At 35.1% G+C, this 25,320-nt stretch overlaps 1 protein-coding gene across 1 annotated transcript in view; it reads right to left on the bottom strand.

Annotated features, from left to right (window-relative positions):
• DCDC1 (doublecortin domain containing 1) overlaps window positions 1-25,320 on the bottom strand; it is a 481,625-nt gene that overhangs the window by 154,665 nt on the left and 301,640 nt on the right. Inside the window, 2 exon segments of the mRNA XM_057552454.1 lie at window positions 18,668-18,825; window positions 19,227-19,358. Coding sequence (XP_057408437.1) covers window positions 18,668-18,825; window positions 19,227-19,358 — 290 coding nt within the window.

Genomic DNA, 25,320 nt, shown 5'->3' with positions numbered 1-25,320 from the left:
ATATGAGATATCACTCCCTTGATTATGCTACATAATACAGCACAGCTGACTTTGAGGTAGGGAGATTAGCTGGGTGAGCATCATCTACTCACAGGAGCCTCTTTAAAAGCAGACTTTTCTCCAGCTGGTGACAGAAGGAAAAGTCAGGTTCAAAGCACAAAGAGAATTTCACACGCCATTGCTAACTTTGCATATGGAATGGGATGGGTGCACGAGGAACTTGGCACTATCTAGGAGCTGAGAGTGGCCCCTTGGATGACAGCCAGCAAGGAAAGGGGAACCCAGTCTTGCAACCACAAATAATTGAATTTGACCAACAACCTGGGATGGTTTGAGAGCAGATTCTTCCCCAGTGCCTTCAGATAAGAGTCATTGGCCTTATGAAGCCCTAAGCAGAGAACCCAGCAAGTCCACTTGTACTTCTGACCTAGAAAACTGCAAGATGATAAATGGATGATGTCTTAAGATGTTTAGTTTGTGATATTTTGTTCCCCAGCGATAGATAACTAACACAGGCAGTTATTACTACAGTAGCATGTGATGCTGATGTTTTAAGACAATGATTACCCTATAATTTGTACTTTAATTATATAGTGAGAGAGATGTTAGATAGATATATATTTTTTAACCCTGGATTAATGAAATATGGCATCCCAGGAAATTACATAAGTATTTTACAAGACTTGTAATTATAATAATATGAGACTTATGTCTCACTAACACACACACACATTTTTCTACATGTATTTCCTATGAGTAAAATAGGTAAAAGAATCTCAAATTTAGGAATTTAGTTTTCACTCTTCCTAGACAGAGAAGTTTCTGCTTGTCTGATCCACTTCTTATGAATGATATAAGGCAAAGTCTTCCCATCTCCCACAATTTTATTGAATTTGACCCTATTTCATTACTCTTACGGGGAAATGGACTTCCAATGTAAGTCTCTAAATAGCTTAGCTCAGAATTCTCTATTAGAAATATGCTAAACACCTCCATCTGCTGTTAGAACCAAGAACTCATTTTGTAGCCACTTTGAAGCTTGTTTTTTTTTTTTTGTCCGTAGCTTGCTTTTTAAAAATGTTAATATGAACTACCATAAATTTACAGAAACACTTGGTGGCTAGTTCTAATGGTACATTTCTTTCAGAGGCTTCAGATAACTACTCTTATTTAAAAAGCAAACAGGGCTTCCCTGGTGGCGCAGTGGTTGAGAATCTGCCTGCTAATGCAGGGAACACAGGTTCGAGCCCTGGTCTGGGAGGATCCCACATGCCGCGGAGCGGCTGGGCCCGTGAGCCACAATTACTGAGCCTGCGTGTCTGGAGCCTGTGCTCCGCAACAAGAGAGGCCGCGATAGTGAGAGGCCCGCGCACAGCGATGAAGAGTGGCCCCCACTTGCCACAACTAGTGAAAGCCCTCGCACAGAAACGAAGACCCAACATAGCCATAAACTAAAAATAAATAAATAAATAAAAATTAAAAAAAAAAGTTAAAAAGCAAACAAACAAAACAATCTTTCTTCTTACAAGTATTGAGCTAGCCTAGATCAGGAGCACAGTCAAGTAATTTTCTTTCTGAAGAGCTCTCCACCTACATGTAGTCTCTGTTCTTCCTAGCCCTGGATATTTCCACTTGGGAAAGGTTTGTTTTCTTTTTTAAACATTTCATTTTGAAGTAATTATAGATTCACAGGAAGTTGCAAAGAAATGTACAGAGAAGTACTGTAAACTCTTCCTCTAGTTTCTCTCAATAATAATATCTTTTACAACTATGTTACAGCATCAAAACCAAGCAATTGACATTGCTACTATCCACAGCTACTATTCAGATGTCACCAGTTATGCATATGTGTGTGTGTGCGTGTATGTGTATGTCTGTAGCTATAGGTAATTTTATCACATTTGTAGCCTTGTGTAACCAACATCACAATCAAGATGGTCAACTGTACAATCACTACAAGACTCCCTTTATATCCACACCTATGCCCTCCCTCATCCTTAACTGCTGGCAACTGCAAATGTGTTCCGTATCTCTATAATTATGTTATTTCATGAATGTTACATAAATGGAATCACAAATTGTGTATCCTTTTGAGATTGGCTCTTTTCACTCTACATAATTTTCTTGAGGTTCATCCAAATTGCTGTTTGCATCAACAGTTCATTTCCTTTTATTGCTGAGTAGCATTCCATGTTTAACCATTCACAAGAAAAGATCTTTTTTATGTTTCAGTATGAAGCACTCACTACCTGATGGTCTCAGTCATATTCAGGGAATAAGTGCATCTTGGTAGCCACATATGATGTGCATCAAATAAACACTTTTCCCAACTTATCTCTGAGCACTGGAAAAGTTTTCAACTGTCAAGTTTTCACAGTGGCAAGGACATGAGTTCAATTATGCAGAGCCAGATTCACTTAAAAGGAAAAAACTAAAAACTTTCCAAATTAAGATTCCTATTAACCTTAAAGAATTCACCGGCCTCACTAAGAAAGAAAAATGTTGATATCTGTGAAAATAAGGGTACAAGAAGAGAAAAATAATTTCTGGTTACTCCAGGAGAACTTATACCTGCTAGAAAATTGTGAACTACCTCATGATGAAAGCTTTCTGATAGATATTTGAGCTCACTTAAATAGGAATTAGAACCATCCTAGGTTTCTAATAAAATGGGCTACATATAAAAAGACCCACTCTCAAGTCAACAGAGCTGGATGGAAATTTTCTCAAGAAAAAGCTTTGCGTTGTTGAGCAAAGCTCAACGCATCGTTGTTACGGGAGCCATCACTTCATAAGTAAAAAGGAATCGTACTGTTTCCCCTCATGAAGTCCCTTGCCTTTAATTTCAAACGAAACCAACCCCAACTATCCTCCTAGTCAGGACTCCTTTCCATAATTCTGCCAAACACCCGACCCTACGCTCTTTCTTCAACTCATGACATTTGTGAGGTGGCACTTCTCATGTACTGCTGTGAGAAAATTCTATTTGAGATTCTTTTTTTATTTTATTATTATTTTTTAACATCTTTATTGGAGTATAATTGCTTTATATTGTTGTGTTAGTGTCTACTGTATAACAAGGTGAATCAGCTATACGTATACCTATTCCCTCCCTCTTTCATTTCCCTCCCATCCTCCCTATCCCACCCCTCTAGGTGGTCACAAAGCACCGAGCTGATCTCCCTGTACTATGCGGCTGCTTCCCACTAGCTATCTATTTTACATTTGGTAGTGTATATATGTCCATGCCACTCTCTCACTTCGTCCCAGCTTACCCTTCCCTCTCCCCGTGTCCTCAAGTCCATTTTCTACATCTGCATCTTTATTCCTGTCCTGCCCCTAGGTTCTTCAGAACCATTTTTTTTTTTTTAGATTCCATATATATGTGTTAGCATACGGCATTTGTTTTTCTCTTTCTGACTTACTTCACTCTGTATGACAGACTCTAACTCCATCCACCTCACTACAAATAACTAAATTTTGTTTCTTTTTATGGCTGAGTAATATTCCATTGTATGTATGTGCCACATCTTCTTTATCCATTCATCTGTCGATGGACACTTAGGTTGCTTCCATGTCCTGGCTATTGTAAATAGTGCTGCAATGAGCATTGTGGTACATGACTCCTTTTGAATTATGGTTTTCTCAGGGTATATGCCCAGTAGTGGGATTGCTGGGTCATATGGTAGTCCTATTTTTAGTTTTTTAAGGAATCTCCATACTGTTCTCCATAGTGGCTGTATCAATTTACATTCCCACCAACAGTGCAAGAGGGTTCCCTTTTCTCCACACCCTCTCCAGCATTTATTGTTTATAGATTTTTTGATGATGGCCATTCTGACCGGTGTGAGGTGCTATTTGAGATTCTTATTACGAACAACTACATTATGTTCCAAGTTTCTATCTGTTGTTTACTGTCGTTTTGTTTATAAGGGTAAAAAACCTAGAAACATCTTAAAGTCCTATAATCTGGCACTGGTTACACAAATTTAGATCTCACTAAAGAATGATAATATAGGCATACATTTAATTGTGGAAAGATGTTTACAGAACATATTAAAGTCTGTTATTGTATTGTCATTGTCAAACACAAAAAATTAGCATATCCTCATTTTTGTAAATGTAACTATGACAATAACAACAAAATATAAACAAAAGAAAGACATTAAAAAATGTATTTTTCAGTTTCCTAATTATGTATTTTTCAGTTTCCTATTTTCTATTTGTATTTTTCCAAAAGTTTAATGATAAACATGAGTAATAAAAAACAATAAGAGTCATAAAGTTTTAATCTTTTTGCCTTGTCTCTCCAACCACATTTCAATTTTCTTGAGAGTAGGCCATCATACTTACTTATTTCCTCCTACTTGGTGATGAGGTATATTTTTAAAAGACTTATTCAAATACTATATAGTATAATTCTCTACATCCAATGAGAATTCAAAAACTACTTTTTGAACAACATTAAAAATATAGCATTGCAATGATTCTCCCCAGTAAGATTTCAGAATTTTTAAAGGCAGGAATTGCTTTGCATCCTTGTGATATTTTACACTTAATATTAATATCAATACTAATAATAGCACATTATTATCAACATAAAAGCTACCATTTACTGAGTATTTACTGTGAGCCAGGAATTGGGCTAAACTTTTTTTTTTTAATTTATGTTTTAAAAAACAAAAAAAGTTGTAAGATAGCATATGTCATAGTTTAGCTAACTCTGTAGTCCAATTTTGAAACATGAAAACTAAGGATGGCTTGTGTTTGCAGAAAGAAAATAAAATGCTGTTAGAAAGTACAAATTCAGGCCCCTTCTTTGATCAGCTAAGTTATAAACTTTATAAAATAGAAAATAAAAATAGTAACAATAAACCTCATGATCAATAAAATTTCCACAACCATAGTCAGATTATCACTAGTGACTTGGCAGGGAAATGCTTCATGATACGTCATGAAAATCATGGACTGTTTGTATATATTTTTATATTCTTAGTGTCTAACAAATTTGGGGGCAGAAAAAAAGGTGCTTAAATGAATGTTCAAAGGTTGAATAAATACATTCTGGACAAGAATCAAAGGTGTCTGTTACAGTGCAGTTGATAAACTTGAAATATTGGAAACTGCCTAATTGTTCAATAACAGCAGAATGATTGAGTAAATTATGGTAATATTTTAGCCATAAAAACCAAATGGAAAATTTATAACTGAAAAAAGTACAATAACAGACATTAAGAACTCAATGTATGGATTTAGCAACAGATTAGAAAAGGTTGACGAGAGAATTAATAAACCAAGAGACAGGTCAAAAGAAAATATCTACACTAAAGCACAAGGAGACAAAAAGTGAAAAATACAAAATGAAGCATAAGAGACATAGGATTTACAGTTTTTTTAAAAGTTCTAATATACATGTCATTAGTATTCCTTCAGAGAAGAGAGAAAAAATGCAGCTGAAACAATATTTGAAGAAATAACTGCAGAGAATTTTCCAACTGATAAAACACAGTAAGCCACTGATTCGAGTCCTAAAATTCCCAAGTATTATAAACACAAAATAAGAATAACACCAAAAAACTACTAAGGAAAATCATAGCAAAAACCAAATATACAAAGATAAAACCTTAAAGTCAGCCAGAGGAAGACAACGTATTGCCTTCAAAGGAGCAATGAGATTGATATATGACTTCTCAATTGGAAAAAAAAAAAAAAAGGAAGCCAAAGACAATAGAACGATATCTTCAATGTGTTGTGGGAAAAAAAGTTGACAACCTAGAATTTCACACCCAGTAAAAATACCAATATGAAAATATGGAAGTGACAGACAGATATTTTAAGACAAATAAAAATGGAAAGAATTTATGACCAGCAGACCCACACCTAAGGAGATATTAAAGGATGTTCTTTAAAGAGAAGGAAAGTGATTCCTGATGGAAGTCCAGAGATACAGAAAGAAATAAAGATGAAAAGGAAGAGTAAAATGTGGCTAAGTCTAAATAAATATTGATTAAGAAAATAATAATTATGATTTTTTATAGAGTTTGAAACACATATAGAATTAAAACATACACCAGTATCCAGTGAGAAAGTATATAAATGGAGTTTAGAAAGTGTTCTAAGGTCTTTGTATTGTCTGAGAAGTGGTAAAAACACTAATTTATATTAGATGTTGATAAGTCAAGAAAACATGTATAATCTCTAGAACAACTAGTAAAAGAATAGTAAAGAAAGTATAACTACCAAGATAATTAGGAGGAAGGGAATAAAATAAGGAAAGAACTCAATAAATCCAAGAAAAGGCAAAAATAAAAGAGAAAACAGAATATAGAATAGATGGAACACATAGAAATCAAATAGTAATATGTTAGATTTAAATCCCAAAATATCAGTAGTTATGTTATAGGTAAATGCACTAAATACTTCAATTAAAAGACACAGATTGTTATACTGCAATAAAAAACCAATATGCTTTCAATATAAAGATAAAATTTGAAAATTAAAGGATACAATAATATATCAAGCAAACACTGACCAAAAAACTGGGGTCATTATATTTAATTTGAGACAAAACCAAAATAAACTTTAAGTTAAGAAAAAGAAGGAATTACGAGGGATAAAGAGGAACATTCCATAATAACATAAGGTTTAATTCATCAAAAAGATATAACAATTCTAAAATTCCATGCACTTAATAGCCTCAAATTATAGAAAGTAAAAATTCATTAAACTAATAGAAAGAGAAATAGACAAATCCACAATTATAGTAGGAGACTTTAACCATATTTCTCTAAAATATCAGTAAGTACATCCAAGAATTGAAAACGCATTTATCAAACTTGACCTAATAGATAGAACACTATGCCCCCAAATTGCAGAATACATATTCTTTGTAAATACATATGGATCACTTATAAAAACTGTCCAAATATTGGGTAGTCCATAAAGCAAATCTCAACAAATGTCAAGAGCTGAAATCATACCAAAAATGTTCTTCAAGCACAGTGAAATTAATCTAGAAGTCAATAATACACATACCAACCAGAAATGTTTCATATATTTGGACATTAAGAAATATACTTCCAAAATTCATGGATCAAAAATTATAACAAAATGGAAAAGATAACAAAAATATAACATTAAAATTGGTGGAATGAAGCTAAAGCCATGCTTAGAGGTAAATTTATATCCTTAAAAGTATATATCAGAAAAGAAGAAAGGCTGAAAACCATCAGTGAAAATAGGCCTTGCAGAGGGTAGGATTTTAGGTAGGAAAAATGAGATAAGGGCATTTTGGTCAAGCAAACCAGCATGAGCCAAATACAGTCATCCTGGGCCTGGATAGATACAAGGGAGGTTCTGTGACAAGAAAACAGTGCGGTGCATCTGACAGTTGATGCTCTGTAGGGAGCTTAACTTAGTAGGGAACTGGTAAAGGCTGAAGAATTGTGAGTCTGTGAGTGAGATGTTCAGTCATACTTCAAAAGCCTATCACCAGGGAGGAGTGTTCAGGCTGAACTACTTTCTCCCTATAATATACTCATCACCGTCCCTTTATTGTAGTCATTTGTTTAATATCTCTCTTCTCTGTTAGATTCTGTAGGGGAAGTTCTGTGAGGTGAGAAACTGTACCTGTATTTTCAGTATTGTATGCCCCGTGCCTAGGATAGTGCTTGGAATATAGAAAATGCTCAATAAGTATCTGTACGTTAATAAAGGATGAAAGAAAAGAGTGATGTAGAAATCAGTTAGAAAAACCATTGTAATAGGCTCAGTTTTGGACTGACACATGTGTAGGTCCTAGGGCTATGGTCATCCAGCAGACAGTGAGGGTCTTAAAATGTATATATGAATGCTCAGACTAGCTCCCTCTCTATTTTCTTATTTCCATTAATCACACTACTTCATTCATGCATTCATTCAGTCATCCATTCAACAACCTTTTATTGATTATCTACTATGTACCAGATATGTTCTGGCTCTGGAGGTATAGATGTGAATAAAAAAAAGTTCCTGCTGAAATGGAGTTTACATTCTAATGGGACAACTCAGACAGTAAATAAATATGTATAGGGCAGGCAGTAAAAATGCCTTGAAGAAAAATAAAGCAGGGAAAGAGAGTGACAGAGTGTAAGCATGCTTGGCAAGTCTGAAAGAAGCCAGGCTGGCTGGAGCAGAGGAAGGGAGGGGAGAATGGTGTTCAGGAAGATGCCATGGGCCTTGTGAAGTAGGACCATGTAGCATATAGTAAAGACTTTGCTCTCACTCTAAAGGAAATAAAAAGCCATTGGCCTATTTGGAGCTGAGGACTCCCATGATATGACTTATTAATATGAAGGTGTCCCTCTGGCCATTACATGGAGAATGGATTGTAGGGGGACAAGGGTAGGAGGAGACAGACAAGTTAGGAAGCTAACCTACGGGTTACTTTGACTGCTTGAACTCTGTTCTCATCCAATTCCATATACTGTAAGCTAATAATACCTCCACCACCCGTCTCCTCCTTGACCATCCACATTACTCAAATTTAGAACTTTGTTACCTACTAGTTTCACTATGATAATACTAGACAGACATTCTAGTTTGGGGGCTATGGTTTGAAGAATGTAGGAGCAGAGTTTCCTATTCATACCTTGAATAGCTTTATAGACAATATTGAATAAAACAGGAAGATAAGTAGAACATTGTTTTAAATGGAAATTAAGCAGCATAATTGAAGGTTTGGGTACCTCATGGCAGTGAGAACAAAAATTAATCATAAAATGCTTATTTGAAAGCCTTTGATAATTTCTGAATTAATACACATTTATGGATATAAACCTAATCTTTTGGAATGCTTGATTTTGACTTTGTTTCAGAAAAAGCAGGTGCTGCAGAAAGTAGGCATAGAAGGAACTTTCCTCAACATAATAAAGGCCATATATGACAAACCCACAGCCAACATTGTCCTCAATGGTGAAAAACTGAAACCATTTCCACTAAGATCAGGAACAAGACAAGGTTGCCCACTCTCACCACTATTATTCAACATAGTTCTGGAAGTCCTAGCCACAGCAATCAGGGAAGACAAAGAAATAAAAGGAATCCAAATCGGAAAAGAAGAAGTAAAGCTGTCACTATTTGCAGATGACATGATACTATACATAGAGAATCCTAAAGATGCTACCAGAAAACTCCTAGAGCTAATCAATGAATTTGGTAAAGTAGCAGGATACAAAATTAATGCACAGAAATCTCTTGCATTTCTATACACTAATGACGAAAAATCTGAAAGTGAAATTAAGAAAACACTCCCATTTACCATTGCAACAAAAAGAATAAAATATCTAGGAATAAACCTACCTAAGGAGACAAAAGACCTGTATGCAGAAAATTATAAGACACTGATGAAAGAAATTAAAGATGATACAAATAGATGGAGAGATATACCATGTTCCTGGATTGGAAGAATCAACATTGTGAAAATGTCTCTACTACCCAAAGCAATCTACAGATTCAATGCAATCCCTATCAAACTACCACTGGCATTTTTCACAGAACTAGAACAAAAAATTTCACAATTTGTATGGAAACACAAAAGACCCCGAATAGCCAAAGCAATCTTGAGAACGAAAAATGGAGCTGGGGGAATCAGGCTCCCTGACTTCAGACTATATTACAAAGCTTCAGTAATCAAGACAGTTTGGTATTGGCACAAAAACAGAAATATAGATCAATGGAACAGGATAGAAAGCCCAGAGATAAACCCACACACATATGGTCAACTTATCTTTGATAAAGGAGGCAAGCATATACAGTGGAGAAAAGACAGCCTCTTCAATAAGTGGTGCTGGGAAAATTGGACAGGAACATGTAAAAGTATGAAATTAGAACACTCCCTGACACCATGCACAAAAATAAACTCAAAATGGATTAAAGACCTAAGTGTAAGGGCAGACACTATCAAACTCTTAGAGGAAAACATAGGCAGAACACTCTATGACATACATCACAGCAAGATTCTTTTTGACCCAGCTCCCAGAGAAATGGAAATAAGAACACAAATAAACAAATGGGACCTAATGAAACTGAAAAGCTTTTGCACAGCAAAGGAAACCATAAACAAGACCAAAAGACAACCCTCAGAATGGGAGAAAATATTTGCAAATGAAGCAACTGACAAAGGATTAATCTCCAAGATTTACAAGCAGCTCATGCAGCTCAATAACAAAAAAACGAACAACCCAATCCAAAAATGGGCAGAAGATCTAAATAGACATTTCTCCAAAGAAGATATACAGATGGCCTACAGACACATGAAAGAATGCTCAACATCATTAATCATTAGAGAAATGCAAATCAAAACTACAATGAGATATCATCTCACACCGGTCAGAATGGCCATCATCAAAAGATCTAGAAACAATAAATGCTGGAGAGGGTGTGGAGGAAAGGGAACACTCTTGCACTGTTGGTGGGAATGTAAATTGATACAGCCACTATGGAGAACAGTATGGAGGTTCCTTAAAAAACTACAAATAGAACTACCATACGACCCAGCAATCCCACTACTGGGCATATACCCTGAGAAAACCATAGGTCAAAAAGAGTCAGGTACCAAAATGTTCATTGCAGCTCTATTTACAATAGCCAGGACATGGAAGCAACCTAAATGTCCATCGACAGATGAATGGATGAAGAAGATGTGGCACATATATACAATGGAATATTACTCAGCCATAAAAAGAAATGAAATGGAGGTATTTGTAATGAGGTGGATGGAGTTAGAGTCTGTCATACAGAGTGAAGTAAGTCAGAAAGAGAAAAACAAATACAGTATGCTAACACATATATATGGAATCTAAGGGAAAAAAAAAAAAAAAAAAGGCCATGAAGAACCTAGTGGCAAGACGGGAATAAAGACACAGACCTACTAGAGAATGGACTTGAGGATATGGGGAGGGGGTGGGGTGAGATGTGACAGGGTAAGAGAGTGTCATGGACATATATACACTACCAAATGTAAAATAGATAGCTAGTGGGAAGCAGCCGCATAGCACAGGGAGATCAGCTCGGTGCTTTGTGACCACCTAGAGGGGTGGGATGGGGAGGGTGGGAGGGAGGGAGATGCAAGAGGGAAGAGAAATGGGAACATATTGTATATGTATAACAGATTCACTTTGTTATAAAGCAGATGCTAACACACTATTGTAAGGCAATTATACTTCAATAAAGATGTTTGAAAAAAAAAAAAAAAAAAAAGCAGGTGCAATTAGATTCTTTGTTCACTTTAATTCACAGAGAACATGTGGGAATTAATTTTTACATATACCAAAATGCAAACAGGTAACAATATCAGCCAAAATCAGGCTATTAACTTTTCTAATTAAAAAAAAAGTATTATAAGCATACCTCTGCATCTCTGGAACACACAATAATTTCATGTTCTTAAATGCAACACCATACTCTTATATATAGTATAAAAGAGCTAGAGGCTAATGCTTAAAGCTGAGCATTTCAACAGTGAGGAACAGTAATATAACCTAATATGAGATTTTATTCCTGGGAAGCTTAGTTGGATTTAGTGAATATCAAAGGCAATTACTATATTTACATTTGCCTTTATTGGTAAGAGTTCTAGAAATAAGAATTTGAGTGTGGCAATTTAAACAGTCCCCTTTCCTTAAAAAGACAGAGTTTGCTATTACCAAAACCGATTCGTGCATTCACTGTCTCTACAAAAATTGTGTTGATATGTGATAAACAACATTAGAAGAATGTTCTAATCAAATAAGATGGTTACAGATTACCATCAACTATATGCAAAACTACACAAATGATTTAATAGAGTAATAAATCGTATGCTATTGACTACTCAAGAAAATCAGAATATGACTTTCAATTTTTAATTATTTTTACAAATTATAATTATATAGACATGATCATTATTTGTCTGCTTAAAGAATTTCTCATTACTATTAATTTACCTTTCTCTGAAAAGCAGAAGACTAGTTGTTAGCTAGCGCATCTCAAACCTGTTACTAAGAGGGAAAAACCCTGAATGTGGTAAAAAGCATGTCACTTCTTTCAAGCTTTATTTCTTCTATTCTATCAAGGGAAAAAAAAGCCTTAAAAAAATTGACCAATGCAGTATAGTTTGGATTTATATTCTATTGGAAGGGTAAATATAATAAAGTGAGTACCAAATGCTCAGGGTTTATTCCATGCCGATTGCAGCCAGACTTAATTATGGTAGAAGGATGGATTTTATAGCAGTTGTAAAAATGTAAATAGGCTTTAAAACTGATTCAGGAATTACATTTTATAGATGAAGCTTTGATTTTAATTTAAACAATTCTCTTAGGGTATAATAAACATTATTCAGAATGTTCTGCTTTCGTTATGATTGAGATAGTAGTGATACTTTAGGAAACCCTGGGACAGAAACACCTGTTTCTTATCAAATTACTTCTCCTAATGATTATAATAATTTTATGCACTAGATTAACTTTAAAATGTAAATATGACAATATTTTAAAGTTTAAATTATTAGAAACATCTTAAAAGTAGCAGTGGAATATGTGCACCAAATATGGCATATTCTTACCTATTTTAGTCTAAGTATTCCTATAAAGCATCTACATTAAAAATGCTTTTCATAACATATGTTGATTTTTGTCCTATTGCAAACATAATATTCAATTATTAAAATTCTAAAAATAAACAATAAATAAAAATTTTAAACTCAATAACAACTGTTAATGTTTTGATATATTTCCTTCAGGTGATCTGCCCATCTGGTTAATTATCTGTTTTTCTTTACCTTTTTCTATATAAAGCTACAAAACTACTAAACATATTTTATTACTTGCTTTTTTATTAGTATCAAAACTCATGAGACATTAAAGTACATTTTTAATGAAAAAAATCAAAGAACTTTTAAATATATGTTCTCTTTGGAAAGAGTGAAGTACATGCCAAGTTGAGTCATGAAGAGAAATGTCAATATGATCCGTGGCAGCTGCTTGCTTCCCTGGGGAGGAAGGGGCTGGTTAGGAGTACAGTAGCTAGCAAACCCCTCAGCGCTCGACAAAGTCACTAGTGGGAAAAGAACAAAGGCCTTTCCAATGCAACTAACACAGATGTGCCCAAAGGCAAACTGTCAGAAACAGTTAAGATGACAGCTACTCACAGTTCATTATTTCCTTCTCACAGGTCACTGGGTGACAAGCTGGGTCATTGTGCTTTGTCGGCTGTCCCAGTCCTTCCCCACCCCCTATTCAATTTAAATAAGGGTAAAGCACTCCATCGGATAAACTAATGTAAACAAACACATTCCAGACACTTAAAGATGCCAGAATATGGCATTTATTTTATTTTGTACCAAACTTAGATTTAAATGTACACACAACTCACTTTATCCAAGTAAGAAGAGGACCACATTTCTTCATCTCACTGATAGAGGAAGCAAAAACATTTTACGCAAACAAAAAATATAACCTGTCATGTACTAAGAATGCTACATGAAAGACCTAACACAGTAAAAGATTTTCCTTTCTCTTCAATGGAAAAAAGAATTTCTCCACATTAAAAAAAAAAAAAAAAAAAAAGATAAACAATTAGATGCTTTCTACAAGTGTTTGAAATATATTAAATGAAATGATTCTGTAGATAACCTGGTTTGTGGTGATTGTTGTAGGGTTTTTTTAAGGATATAATTCAAAATAATACACCAATCAAAATGGCAATAGTTTAATCAAATCTTTTATGATGTAATACACATAAAATTTTAGTGATGACTTAATATGGCTACTCAATATGATGACATTCTGTTATGAAATTAATACAATAAAAACTACTAGGAACAAGGACTAAAACAGTGGTTAAGAGCATTGTCTATAGATGCAAGTGGATATGGGTTCAAATCCCATCTCCCCTACTAACTAGCTGTATGACTGGACACATCTTGAAACCACTCTGAGCCTCAGTGGCTACATCTTTATGGATTATAAGAGCATCTTCACCATCAGGTTATCATGACAATAAGTAAATCGATCTATCACATCATTACAAGAATAAGTAAGTACTTAGAATAGCAGTTGGCATATGGTAAGCATTCAACAAATGACAGCTATTATCTGTCACCAAATTCAGTCTATACAAAGCTGAACTGAACCACCATTCAAGGTGTGAAATACCTTGGTTAATCATGACAACTTATATTCATATTATTAGAAAGAGGATTTTAAAAATCTCAAATCCAATCAAGTGCAAGCCTCTAAATCAGTAAATCTAGACTACTGAATTCACTAAGAAATCAGGGGTTCACAGTCTCCCTTAATATTTTCTACCTCTTATTTAGTCATCACTGAAAGCTGCATATATTGATTTATATTTTATCATTCCCTTTCTAAACTGTTCCACCTTATTTAAAGGTTCCTTTCTAAGATATCCAGTCAAAATAACAGGTCCCATTTGAAAGGCTAAAGATCTGGAATAATCATTAAGACAAGAACATGAATGGTCAGGCAGAACAATATAGAGGCGAAGAATAACACTTAAGGTGCAGATAGGCCTGCCTTAAATTACTAGCTGGAAGGCCTTAGCAAAGTAACTTAATCTCTCTGTGCCTAAGTTTCCTTATCAGTAATACAGAGATTAATACCTCTGTTTTACATACTGTAACGGGAGCAGGACACTATGGGGCCTTCCTGTGACAGACCCCTCCCCCCACATCCTCTTGCTTCATTTCTTCTCTGAAGTACCTAGATAATAGTATCTGATGCACATTTCCTGAGTTGTTTTTTGTTTTGCAGATGCTAAAACCCCCACCAAATGGAAGAAATTAACTTCCTGATGACCATGAGCATGTAGCTCCCAGACCTACTGAAGCCTGAGGATTGATAATATGACACAGCCCTGTTACCTCACCATCAACCAATCAGAGAACTGTGCACAAGCTGATCACATACCCTGCAACTCTCCTCCCTCACCTGGCCTTTAAAAATGTTTTCCTGAAACCCATTGGGTGTTTTGAGCACTAGCTGCCCTGGACTCCTTGCTTGGTGCCCTGCAATAAATACTGCATTTTCCTTCACCACAACCCGGTGTGAATAGATTGGCTTTACTGCATGCAGTCAAGTGGACCCAGTTTCTCACAGGTTATTGGAAAATAATGCACATAAAGCACTTAAGCAAAGTCAGTATACGTTATTAATAATCAAATGTTATCTTTCCTTTTCACTTGTTACCTGCCAGTAGCTACCTATCTCTGTGTCTTTCCCCAAATTTGGCTACTTCTGATTCTCTCCTTCCTTGGCTACTTCTAAAGAAGTACATACATTTATATCTTCATATCTTTTTATTCAATTATATATTCTTTTTTTCAGACTATATGCTCATTAATGTTTTCCCTGGTATTCTAAAGTTCTATTTCTTTTTCCAGTTTTCACAACTCATATCATTTCACATTATTTCTTTATTTCTTGCAGTGATTTTATTCTTTATTTCATAAAATCATCATTAATAAAAGCAAGACAATGTGAAGCCCTCTTTTAAAGCTGTGATAATATAATGCACTGATTCTCTTATATTTGGAAAGCACACAAACCTAACAAGACAACCTAAGGTTCAAAGTAGTCAATATGTCAAGTTCGGTACCATGTTCTAATTTTGTCCAACAACGTCTTCCAAAATGGGAGGAAAGTAATTGCTCTAAGTACTAACTCTTTACTCAAAATAACTTTGTTAAGGAACAGAAAGAGAAGGAGAGAAACTGAAATTACACCTATTGTGGTAAATTGTGTGGGTGGAGAGAATGCAGATAAATCCCTGTGGCTTTAAGAGAAAAAAGAAGGCTGGAAAAGTTGCTGTAGCCTAAGACACAAACCCTGAGGAACCCTCACTAAGAAAAGGGCCCTGGGAAATTTCTTATTAAATAAAATCCAAAATATATTTACCAGTCAATTTCTATTGACTAAAAATCACAAATCAATACAACCCCCATTAACAACTCTTTTCTACCCCTACTTGTTTTCAGAACATTTTCACAACTCTACCTATTGAGTGCTTACTACATTCCTGAAATTTAAAGACATTTAATTCTAACAACTCAAACAGTATTGTGGTATGTTAACTGATATTAACAGCTTTGTTTGTTTTGGGTTTTTTTGGCCTCACATTTCCTAATACTATATTCTTTTCTCCAAAGTTCCATCATCAGATTACACTGCTTCAGGGAAGATAACAACAGAATACATTAGAAAAATCTCTAAACTACCCAAAGCCCTCAACCATCAAAAAAATAGATAAATAAATAAAAATAAAAATTAAAAAAATTCCAATACCGTATGCTAACACATATATATGGAATATAAAAAAAAAAAAGGTTCTGAAGAACCTAGGGGCAGGACAGGAATAAAGACGCAGACCTAGAGAATGGACTTAAGGACACGGGGAGGGGGGAGGGTAAGCTGGGACGAAGTGAGAGAGTGGTATGGACATACATATACTGCCAAATGTAAAACAGATAGCTAGTGGGAAGCAGCCGCATAGCACAGGGAGATCAGCTCGGTGCTTTGTGACCACCTAGAGGGGTGGGATAGGGAGGGTGGGAGGGAGACGCAAGAGGGAGGAGATATGGGGATATATGTATACGTATAGCTGATTCACTTTGTTATAAAGCAGAAACTAACACACCACTGTAAAGCAATTATACTCCAATAAAGATGTTAAAAAAAAAAAAAAAAAAAAGCCCCACCAAGGGGACCGCCGGCCCCTGCTCTTCTCCGAGCTTGCCCTGTGTCCACGACACTCAGTGGGGAGGGCAGGGTGCCGGCCTGGGGCTCTGAGAGGCCCTGTCCAGCCCAGTGAGTGTAGGGGAAGGGGATGACACATCACAGGACTCCTGCCCGCAGAAGCACTTTCCTCCTGAATCATTTCACTTGCAAAACACAGGCAAATGTCCAACTCCCACCCTCTAGGCCTGGACTTTGGCCCAGGTCCCTGGAATGGGAGTGCCACCTGAGGGCAGAGTTGGCTGCATCCTTCCAGGTACAGAGGAGCACACACCCCGTGGCCAACCGTCCCTGCTCCGCCACCCAAAAAAAAAAAAAAAAAAAAAAATTCCAGTCTGGGCAAGTCATAGGAATGTAAATGAATTATCACTGGGGTGGGTTCCTGCACAGTGACCCACCAGCGCCAGCATGCGACAAACACAAAAGCCCCATATAGATTTCAGAAATTTGAGAGCAGGAGGAAACTGTGCCTCCTTGAACAGAACCCTGGAAAACGACAAGCCCCCAGCATTCTCTCAAGAAGGAGAGAGTACAAATGGCTGCCGAGTGAGCCTAGAGAGATAGGTCAACAATGACCTCATGAAACCGTATTTGAGTTCCTCAGCTACCCCAGTGTTTTACATGAAAACTTCAAAGATTGCTCCCAAGGGACTTATATTCTAGTGACCTGGCCTGGCTGCATAGCTGCGGCCTTGTGATTGTGTTGTGGAGCATCAGAGAGTCGAGAACCTTATGTACGACTGAAAAACAAGTATTGGGGGGTGGAAGATTGGAACTCTGGTTTTCATACAGGTCCAGGACACCCCCATACTATAATACAGTAAGATACTAAATTTGTTGCTTTGTTTCTGCCCTATCTTACTCAAAACAACAAAATCGAAGGATTTAAGGGATAAATAATTTAGAGAGACAATAAATTGAAGAGTCACTTTTGTTATTAGGGAAAAAATATTCCCCTCCTATCAAAATCTGAAACAGGAATATGTAATTTAAGAATATAAGATAGCTTTTAATTGAAATAAAGTTATATTGTACACTTTAAACTTACACAATGTTATATGTCAACTATATCTCAATAAAGATGAAAAAAACTTTTTAAAAAAGAAATTTAGAGCTTTTTTTCTCTTTTTTCATGCAATTGACATTTTTATGTACCATTAGAATATTTAAACTTAGGAATTATCTTGAACTTTACTGAGTATTATAAGAACTGTATTACTCCTTTAAGAGTACTTCAATCAATAATTAATTTCAAACAATTGTATATTAAAATTACAGTTTATAAAGTCACTGTGATTTACAACACCAAGCCCAACAAAATAATAATAAGAATAAACTTTAGTTTTCCAGTTAAATAAAGAGGATCAGAGAAATAATTTCCATTTTCCAATCAAGGATGATCTTCAGTTGGTTAGCAAAATCATTGATGTTAGTTTTATTCCAGTAATGTAACTATGTCAATTTGTTAAATTATCACTACTTAAGACCATCTACTGTGCACGTATCCCCAGGTCTAAACATAATATTCTCCTCGTGGAACATAGAAAGGATTGTCTATGAGTGTGTCCTTCTTTAAGACCTTTTGGTATTCTCACAATTAGATATATGCTCAGTACTACCTTACCCTAATTATGTTATTCCAGAATATTTTAGTGAGATCCCAAGATAGCAACCCTTCCTGAGTATACTTATAAACAATACTGTACATCAATCTTTAATGAAATACACATAAATGTCACCTCTCTTCATCAAATGTGACCCGAAAACTACTGTGCTTGAAAGCCAAAGGGCTTTTGAGATATTTCAATAATCTTCAAGAAATCAATCTTACGTGAAACTGAAGGAAAACATCGAATGTCATTGAGCAATAAAGCTCCATTCTGTCAGTGCCCTACCTCTGAGCAGAAGCCTTAGGATGTTTCTCTTCCAGTTTCTTCACCAGTGCCACTGTCAGCTCCCCTGTCTCCCCAAGAGAACCTTCTGGCATTAAGTGGGTCTCTGAAGGCTCTGGCAGCTGCTTCAGACCAGGGATACTGGCACTTTTTTGCAGAACCTAATAAATGAAATATAGGAATAATGTAGCTAATTTTCATTGAGTGGAAATATCTAAACTATATATGCCAAAAATTTAACATCACACTTTTCATGGTTCCTTCAGCCTTCTTCATCCAGCACATAAACCATTGGTATGTGGTCAGAACAAAAGAAAGCAGTCCTAAGAAAAGCTAATGTGTCACCATCTATTTAATAAAATAATGTTTATATAAATATACATATAGATGTTTATCTAAATATAAATGTGCAAACAGATGTTTATATAACGTGTATTAAATATCAATAACCCTAATTTGTGAATTCGTTTTTGCCTCCTGAAAACAACCCAAACATTTTTTCTCTTTTCAAAATACATCATAGAGATCTATTTCTGTCTTGCCTCTGGCTCACTACACTGACCTCTTCTGCTAAGCTGCTGCCATGCTCCTGATGAGCTGTGGTCCAGGCACCATGGTGAAGGTGATACTCTGTCTGGGTCACATCTTGTGCATTTAGCTCCTCTAGGTAGGTCAGAACAAACTGAGGATAAGCCTGTAGGAAAGGAAAAACAAAAATTGAAAGTAGTACCAGCCTTATAAGCAACAGCAAAATATCTATACAACTGGAATGATGGGAGGATAAATTAGATTAATAGGAAAAAGGTCTGGCTAATGAGCTTTGTACTTTATTGTCAATTTCAGATCAAAATCAAGCCAAATAACTTTCATAGGAAGATTTCTAATTTGTTGTTTGATCTGCTCAAGTTTAACTAGGTTGCTAAATATTCAAGCCATCTTATATACTGATAACAATGTCTAACATTTATTGAGTTATTTCCACATAAAAGGTATTACTGTAAACACATTATGTACATGTAACATGCAGTTGCTCTATTTTTTGGGAATATTCAATTCTGCCACAGAAGATAAGAAAACAAATAGGATGAATGAGATTCATTAGCTGCATTAAGCATAGATTAGTAAGTTAGTAACCTGAGAAGTGTCAGACAGAAAGCTATTAGAGCATATGTCTATGAACATAGATAGAAAGGGGTAGAAAGACAAAACAGTCATGACTTACCAAATAACAAGCAAAACAACAAATATTTATGATACACTACATATAAATTAAGCACATGAGACACAATAATCATGAGATCTTTAACTGGTCACCCATTGCTGACTCTCATTTTGGATCCTCTGCTGGATAAAATCCACAGCTGCCCATAGGCTACCTGGGGAGCACAGCTTTGGCCAAGTGTACTTGCAACCAGCTCTGTCCTGGAGCAAGTGTGCATCATTGCTTCACACACGTTTCATCTGTTAAACCCTCTTGCTCAAATTTCCACTCTGGTCCTTGTAACCACATCAGCAGCAGGGAAGGGTGATGCAACACAGAAAGGATATGCCGATACTGCAGAGATTCAGGTAATGTGGCCATTCAACCCACTGCACTTTAAGCATGTTAACCTAACCCATCTCTCTTCCCATACATTTTATTTTGTGTTTTAAATTGATTTAATAAATCGTGATCGGAATATTTTAATTTGGTCTGTGCACCTTTCTGTTCCATGAACTCAAGGATAGCCTATCTAGGAGCATACTTGGAGTTTACCATTGCATCAAAGTAATTTCCCACATAACAACATATTTACATTTTAATCCTTACAACAGCTCTTTGAAATAGGTATGACTATTGTTCCCATTTTAAAGACGAGGAAACAAACACAGGGAGGTTAAAGCAACTTGCCCCTCCAGCTTGTTTACTAGTTAATCCTAGATATGCTGCCTCAAGTATTATATAAACTTCTTTTTTAAAGTGTGGAACTAAAGTTTTAACAAAAAATATGGGGAGGTGTCCAGTGGATAATTAAAGAGCACTAAGGTTCTTATATTATTCTAGAAAAAGAGATATTAAATAACTTTAAACTTTGTTAGAAAATGTACAACTAAAGATGAATGTTCTAAAATTAGGTTGTGGTAATGGATGCAAAACCCTGTGAATATACTGAAAAATATTGAACGGCACACTTCAAATAGGTGAATTGTATGGTATGTTAATTACATTTCAATAAAGCTATTTTTTAATGTAAGAGATTCAATAAAAAAATAGAAATACACAGTATACCTTATGAACAAGTAGAGGAAAAAAAGAGGGAGGGGATTCAAAAAAAAGTCAGGAAGAAAGGTAAAAAATACAAATTAAAAGCACAGTAAGTAGAAATTTTTGTTGAATTAATCAATAAATGACTAACAGAATTTTAATATGCATTCCCTTTGACTTAACAAACATACACATACATACATTGTTCACTGCAGCATGGTTCTTACTTGTCTAAATGTGTTATCATCAGGGAAACTTTAAGAGATAAAGTAGATGTGAATGTCAATATGGAGAGATGGCCACAACATGTTACTGAATGGAACAGATAGGTCACAAAGTTTTACATATAATATATATAATTTACTTATACACATATACATATACATACATAATTAGATTTAATATATATGATTACATATAATATATATAATTAATCAGAAACAATTAATGATAATCTTTGAGGAATAGGTTAAAGAGGTACTTTTGCTTATTCAGTTCTGAATTATTAGAGGGTTTTTTCATAACTAACATATACTACTTATATTACTTAAGCAGAAACCCTACTATACATAGAAATATATGTATAATTTCTGAGAATATACTCAAAAGCCTGCTATTAGTGAATAACTGAGAAATAGGATTAAAGTTTGAGAGAAAGAGACTTTACTTCTAATTAGTATATTTTTTCAAATATTAATTTCTATATGTGCATTTATTCTTCTATTAAAAAATACTTTTTAAAAAGGCCCAATTTAAAATAGTGTCTTCACTGAATATACTAGTCAGATAATCTTGGAAAGAGATTTTTGAATCACTAAGCTAACCCAAAAACATTACAAAAAGAAGTTTTATTTAAAAAAATTAGGATTCTTATTTTACCTTGAAGCCTGTGTCACATCTATTTCATTATATTATTTTCTCTTGTGTCAGTTCTTATTGTCTTAGAAATATCTAAGACAATTCAGCTGAAGTGAATATGATGGGCAAAGGGAAATAGATTATTTTACATTGGTCCTACAGTAAAGTATCAAAGCCAAAATTCAGCAACAAAGATCACAGTATTTTCAATATGAGAGGGAACATGAGTAGTAGGATATAATATTGAATATATTCCAATCCCTTATATTGTGATGGTAGTTTCATGTTTCCCATCCTCTAATAGAGGTAAATACATTTTACATAAGTTTACTTTTGAGGTGTATTGCCCTCTTACTGGAAAGAATGTGTACCTAGAACATGGGGAAATTTAATATATATCCAATGAGATGGATAAAGAAGGGCCCAAAAGGTAGAGCCATGATGCGTCTAACATCCTGACAGACATAGCAGAAGTAGAGACCAAAAAAGAAAAAACAAAAAACACTCATGGGCTTTGCTTCCTAGAGTTGACAGTCTAGCAAAGAGTTGGCAGACATACACAAGTAACACGATGCATTTGGAGACATTTATGAGTTGTTCTAGCATTTTCCCTTTGGAATCATTCTAAACCCTATGTGATGACTATTCAAACATTTTGATACCATGGTACTTTATTATTCTCTACTCCAAGACCAAGTTATCTTGCTCTCTAACTAGGTACCTACTAGTTCAATCATCAGGCCACCAGTATAAACAACTCCCTCCTCCAAAATCTGGAATTGTAATCTTGTCTTCTAGGAAGTCAACAGCCTAATCTTTTGACTTTTCCTCCCTTCCAGTGCATCTGCACATCACCCTAACTTGACCTTTAATGTATTAACCCTCATTATTTTCCAAGTTCATCAGCCCTTTGGGCTTCATTGCATTCTTCTCATTCTAATCCACTTTTTACCACCTCAAGATAAATTGTAATAAAATACATCTTTGATTACATCATTCCCACTTCAAAAACTTTAAATAGTACCCTCAGTACATATTGTACATATTGATTAACATCCTACAGTCCTATTCTTGTTTCAAATTCCAACTGTGCTATTTATCAGCTTTAGGATTGTAAGTTCCACTTCCTTGAGGGAGAAGTGTCCTATTGAAGACTGCTGCATAAGAACTGGCTCAGAATTTCACACTGACCAAAATTCACCCTCAGGATACAATGGCAAGTCTCTAGCTGCTAAAAAGGATCGCATTCATTTATGAGATTTTTTTCAAGCTAATAGGGTTGGGGAATCATCTTTATCACTCCCAAGATATTCCCTCCATGTACATAAGAAAGGCCACAAATTTGACCTAACTTGGGGCTCCACAGGAATATTTATGTCCTCATTGGAAATATAGCGGTGGGTCAGCAGACTGCCACCTGGAATGCTTTATTTTTTTAAAAATTTTTATTGGAGTATAGTTGATTTACAATGTTGTGTTCGTTTCTGCTGTACAGCAAAGTGAATCAGTTATACATATACATATATCCACTTTTATTTAGATTCTTTTCCCTTATAGGTCATTACAGAGTATTGAGTAGAGTTCCCTGTGCTATACAGTAGGCCCTTATTAGTTATCTATTTTATATAGAATACTGTGTATATGTCAATCCCAATCTCCCAATTTATCTATCGCCTCCCTCCCCCACTAACCATGTTTGTTTTCTACATCTGTGACTCTATTTCTGTTTTGTAAATAAGTTCATTTGTACCTTTTTTAGATTCCACATATAAGCGGCATCATATGATATTTGTCTTTCTCTGTCTGACTTACTTAACTTAGTATGGTAATCTCTAGGTCCATCCATGTTGCTGCAAATGGCATTATTTTCATTCTTTTTTATGGCTGAGTAATATTCCATTGTATATATGCACCACATCTTCTGTACACCTGGAATGTTTTAAACGCTATCTCCTCTTGGTCAGCACATGATCAGGCATAGTTTTTTAAAGTGTTTCTTTTTTCCTCATTATAAATGCTTTTTATGGAAAACAGAAAATACAGAAAAACTCAAAGAAAATAATTATCCAGTCTCCTACCACCTGTCCTATGTATAAACTTCCAGTTTTGTTTTCCACACACACACTCATATTTGATACAATATAAATAAATAAATAATATTGTTTTCTTACCTGATTTTTCTCAAATCACAACATTACCATTTTCCTCTATCATAAATTATTCTCCATTATTTGTAATGCCAATATATTATCCATAATAAAGACATACCATAATATATTTATAGTCTCATTGTTGGTTACTTAACCTGTTTTCAATTTTCACTATTATAAACAATGCTCTAATGAACATCCTGAAAGATACACTACAGTATACACCACTGATTGATTCCTTGGGTTAAGTTGTGGTAAGTGGAATTTCTGAGTCAAAAGAAATAAGTATTTTTTTACAGATTTTGATAAATATTGCTACACTGACCCTTAGAAATACTGTACCAGTCTCCTAGATTGCCCTCACTGTTCCTTGCCTCCTGGTAGTCATACCCTTGTGTAGTCCCCTCCCACATTATACCAGGATAGGCCTATGTGACCAAAGAAGATGGCAGAAGTGGTATTAGGTTACTTCTGACATTAGGTTATGAGAAAAAGTACAGCTTCCATTTTGTTCTCTTCCTCTCTTGCTCTCTTGGATCACTAGCTGATGTTGTAAACAGCACTACAGAGAAGCCATGTGCCAAGGAACTGAAGCCTCTGGACAACCTAAGTGTGCTTAGAAGCAGATTTTCCAGCCTAGTCAAGCCTCAGATAACTGTAGCCTCCATTGACACCTTGACTGCAGCCTCATGAGAGACTCTGAGTTAGAACTACCCAACTAAACCACTCCCAGATTCCACCACAGAAACTGTGAGATAATAAATGTTTGTTGTTTTAAGTTACTATGTTTGGAGGTAATTTGTTACACAGCAGTAGATACTAATACCAATAAAATACAAAAAAAACCCCAAAAAACAAATACAAAGAAAGGAATGAGTATGTTTGTTTTCTCACATCTTCATCAACATTGGATATTCCTAGTTTTATATCTCTCCATAATTAATAGAGAGAAAATACTATCCATTGCTTACGTTTATTTAATTCCTAGTGAAGCTGAACTTTTTTATTTGGTTTGGCTCTTTTAATTTTTCTTCTGTCATGTATTTCCTTTTCATGTCTTTTGCTCATTTTTCTATTGACATGTTTATCCTTTTCTATTGCTATATCAGGCTTATTATATATTAAAAGTATTATCCCATTCTCTGACATTTATATTGCAAAGATTTTTCCCTGTTTGTCATATTTTCCTATTCACTTTTGCTAATGCTATTTTAGATTTAGAAGGTTTTAAATTTTTTATGTACTCAAAGCCATTAGTCTTTTCCTTTATGGATTCTATCCTTGTTTGCATGCACATAAAGATGTCTACTCACCACTACTCTGGGTTAGATGATTTAATTCATGGTTTCTTCTAGATATTTTTATGGTTCCATGTTTAAGTTTAAATCTTTAATTTAGCTGAA

This window comes from Balaenoptera acutorostrata, chromosome 9 (genome assembly GCF_949987535.1).
Source record: "Balaenoptera acutorostrata chromosome 9, mBalAcu1.1, whole genome shotgun sequence".
NCBI lineage: Eukaryota > Metazoa > Chordata > Mammalia > Artiodactyla > Balaenopteridae > Balaenoptera > Balaenoptera acutorostrata.
This window is presented reverse-complemented; position numbering and strand designations above follow the sequence as displayed.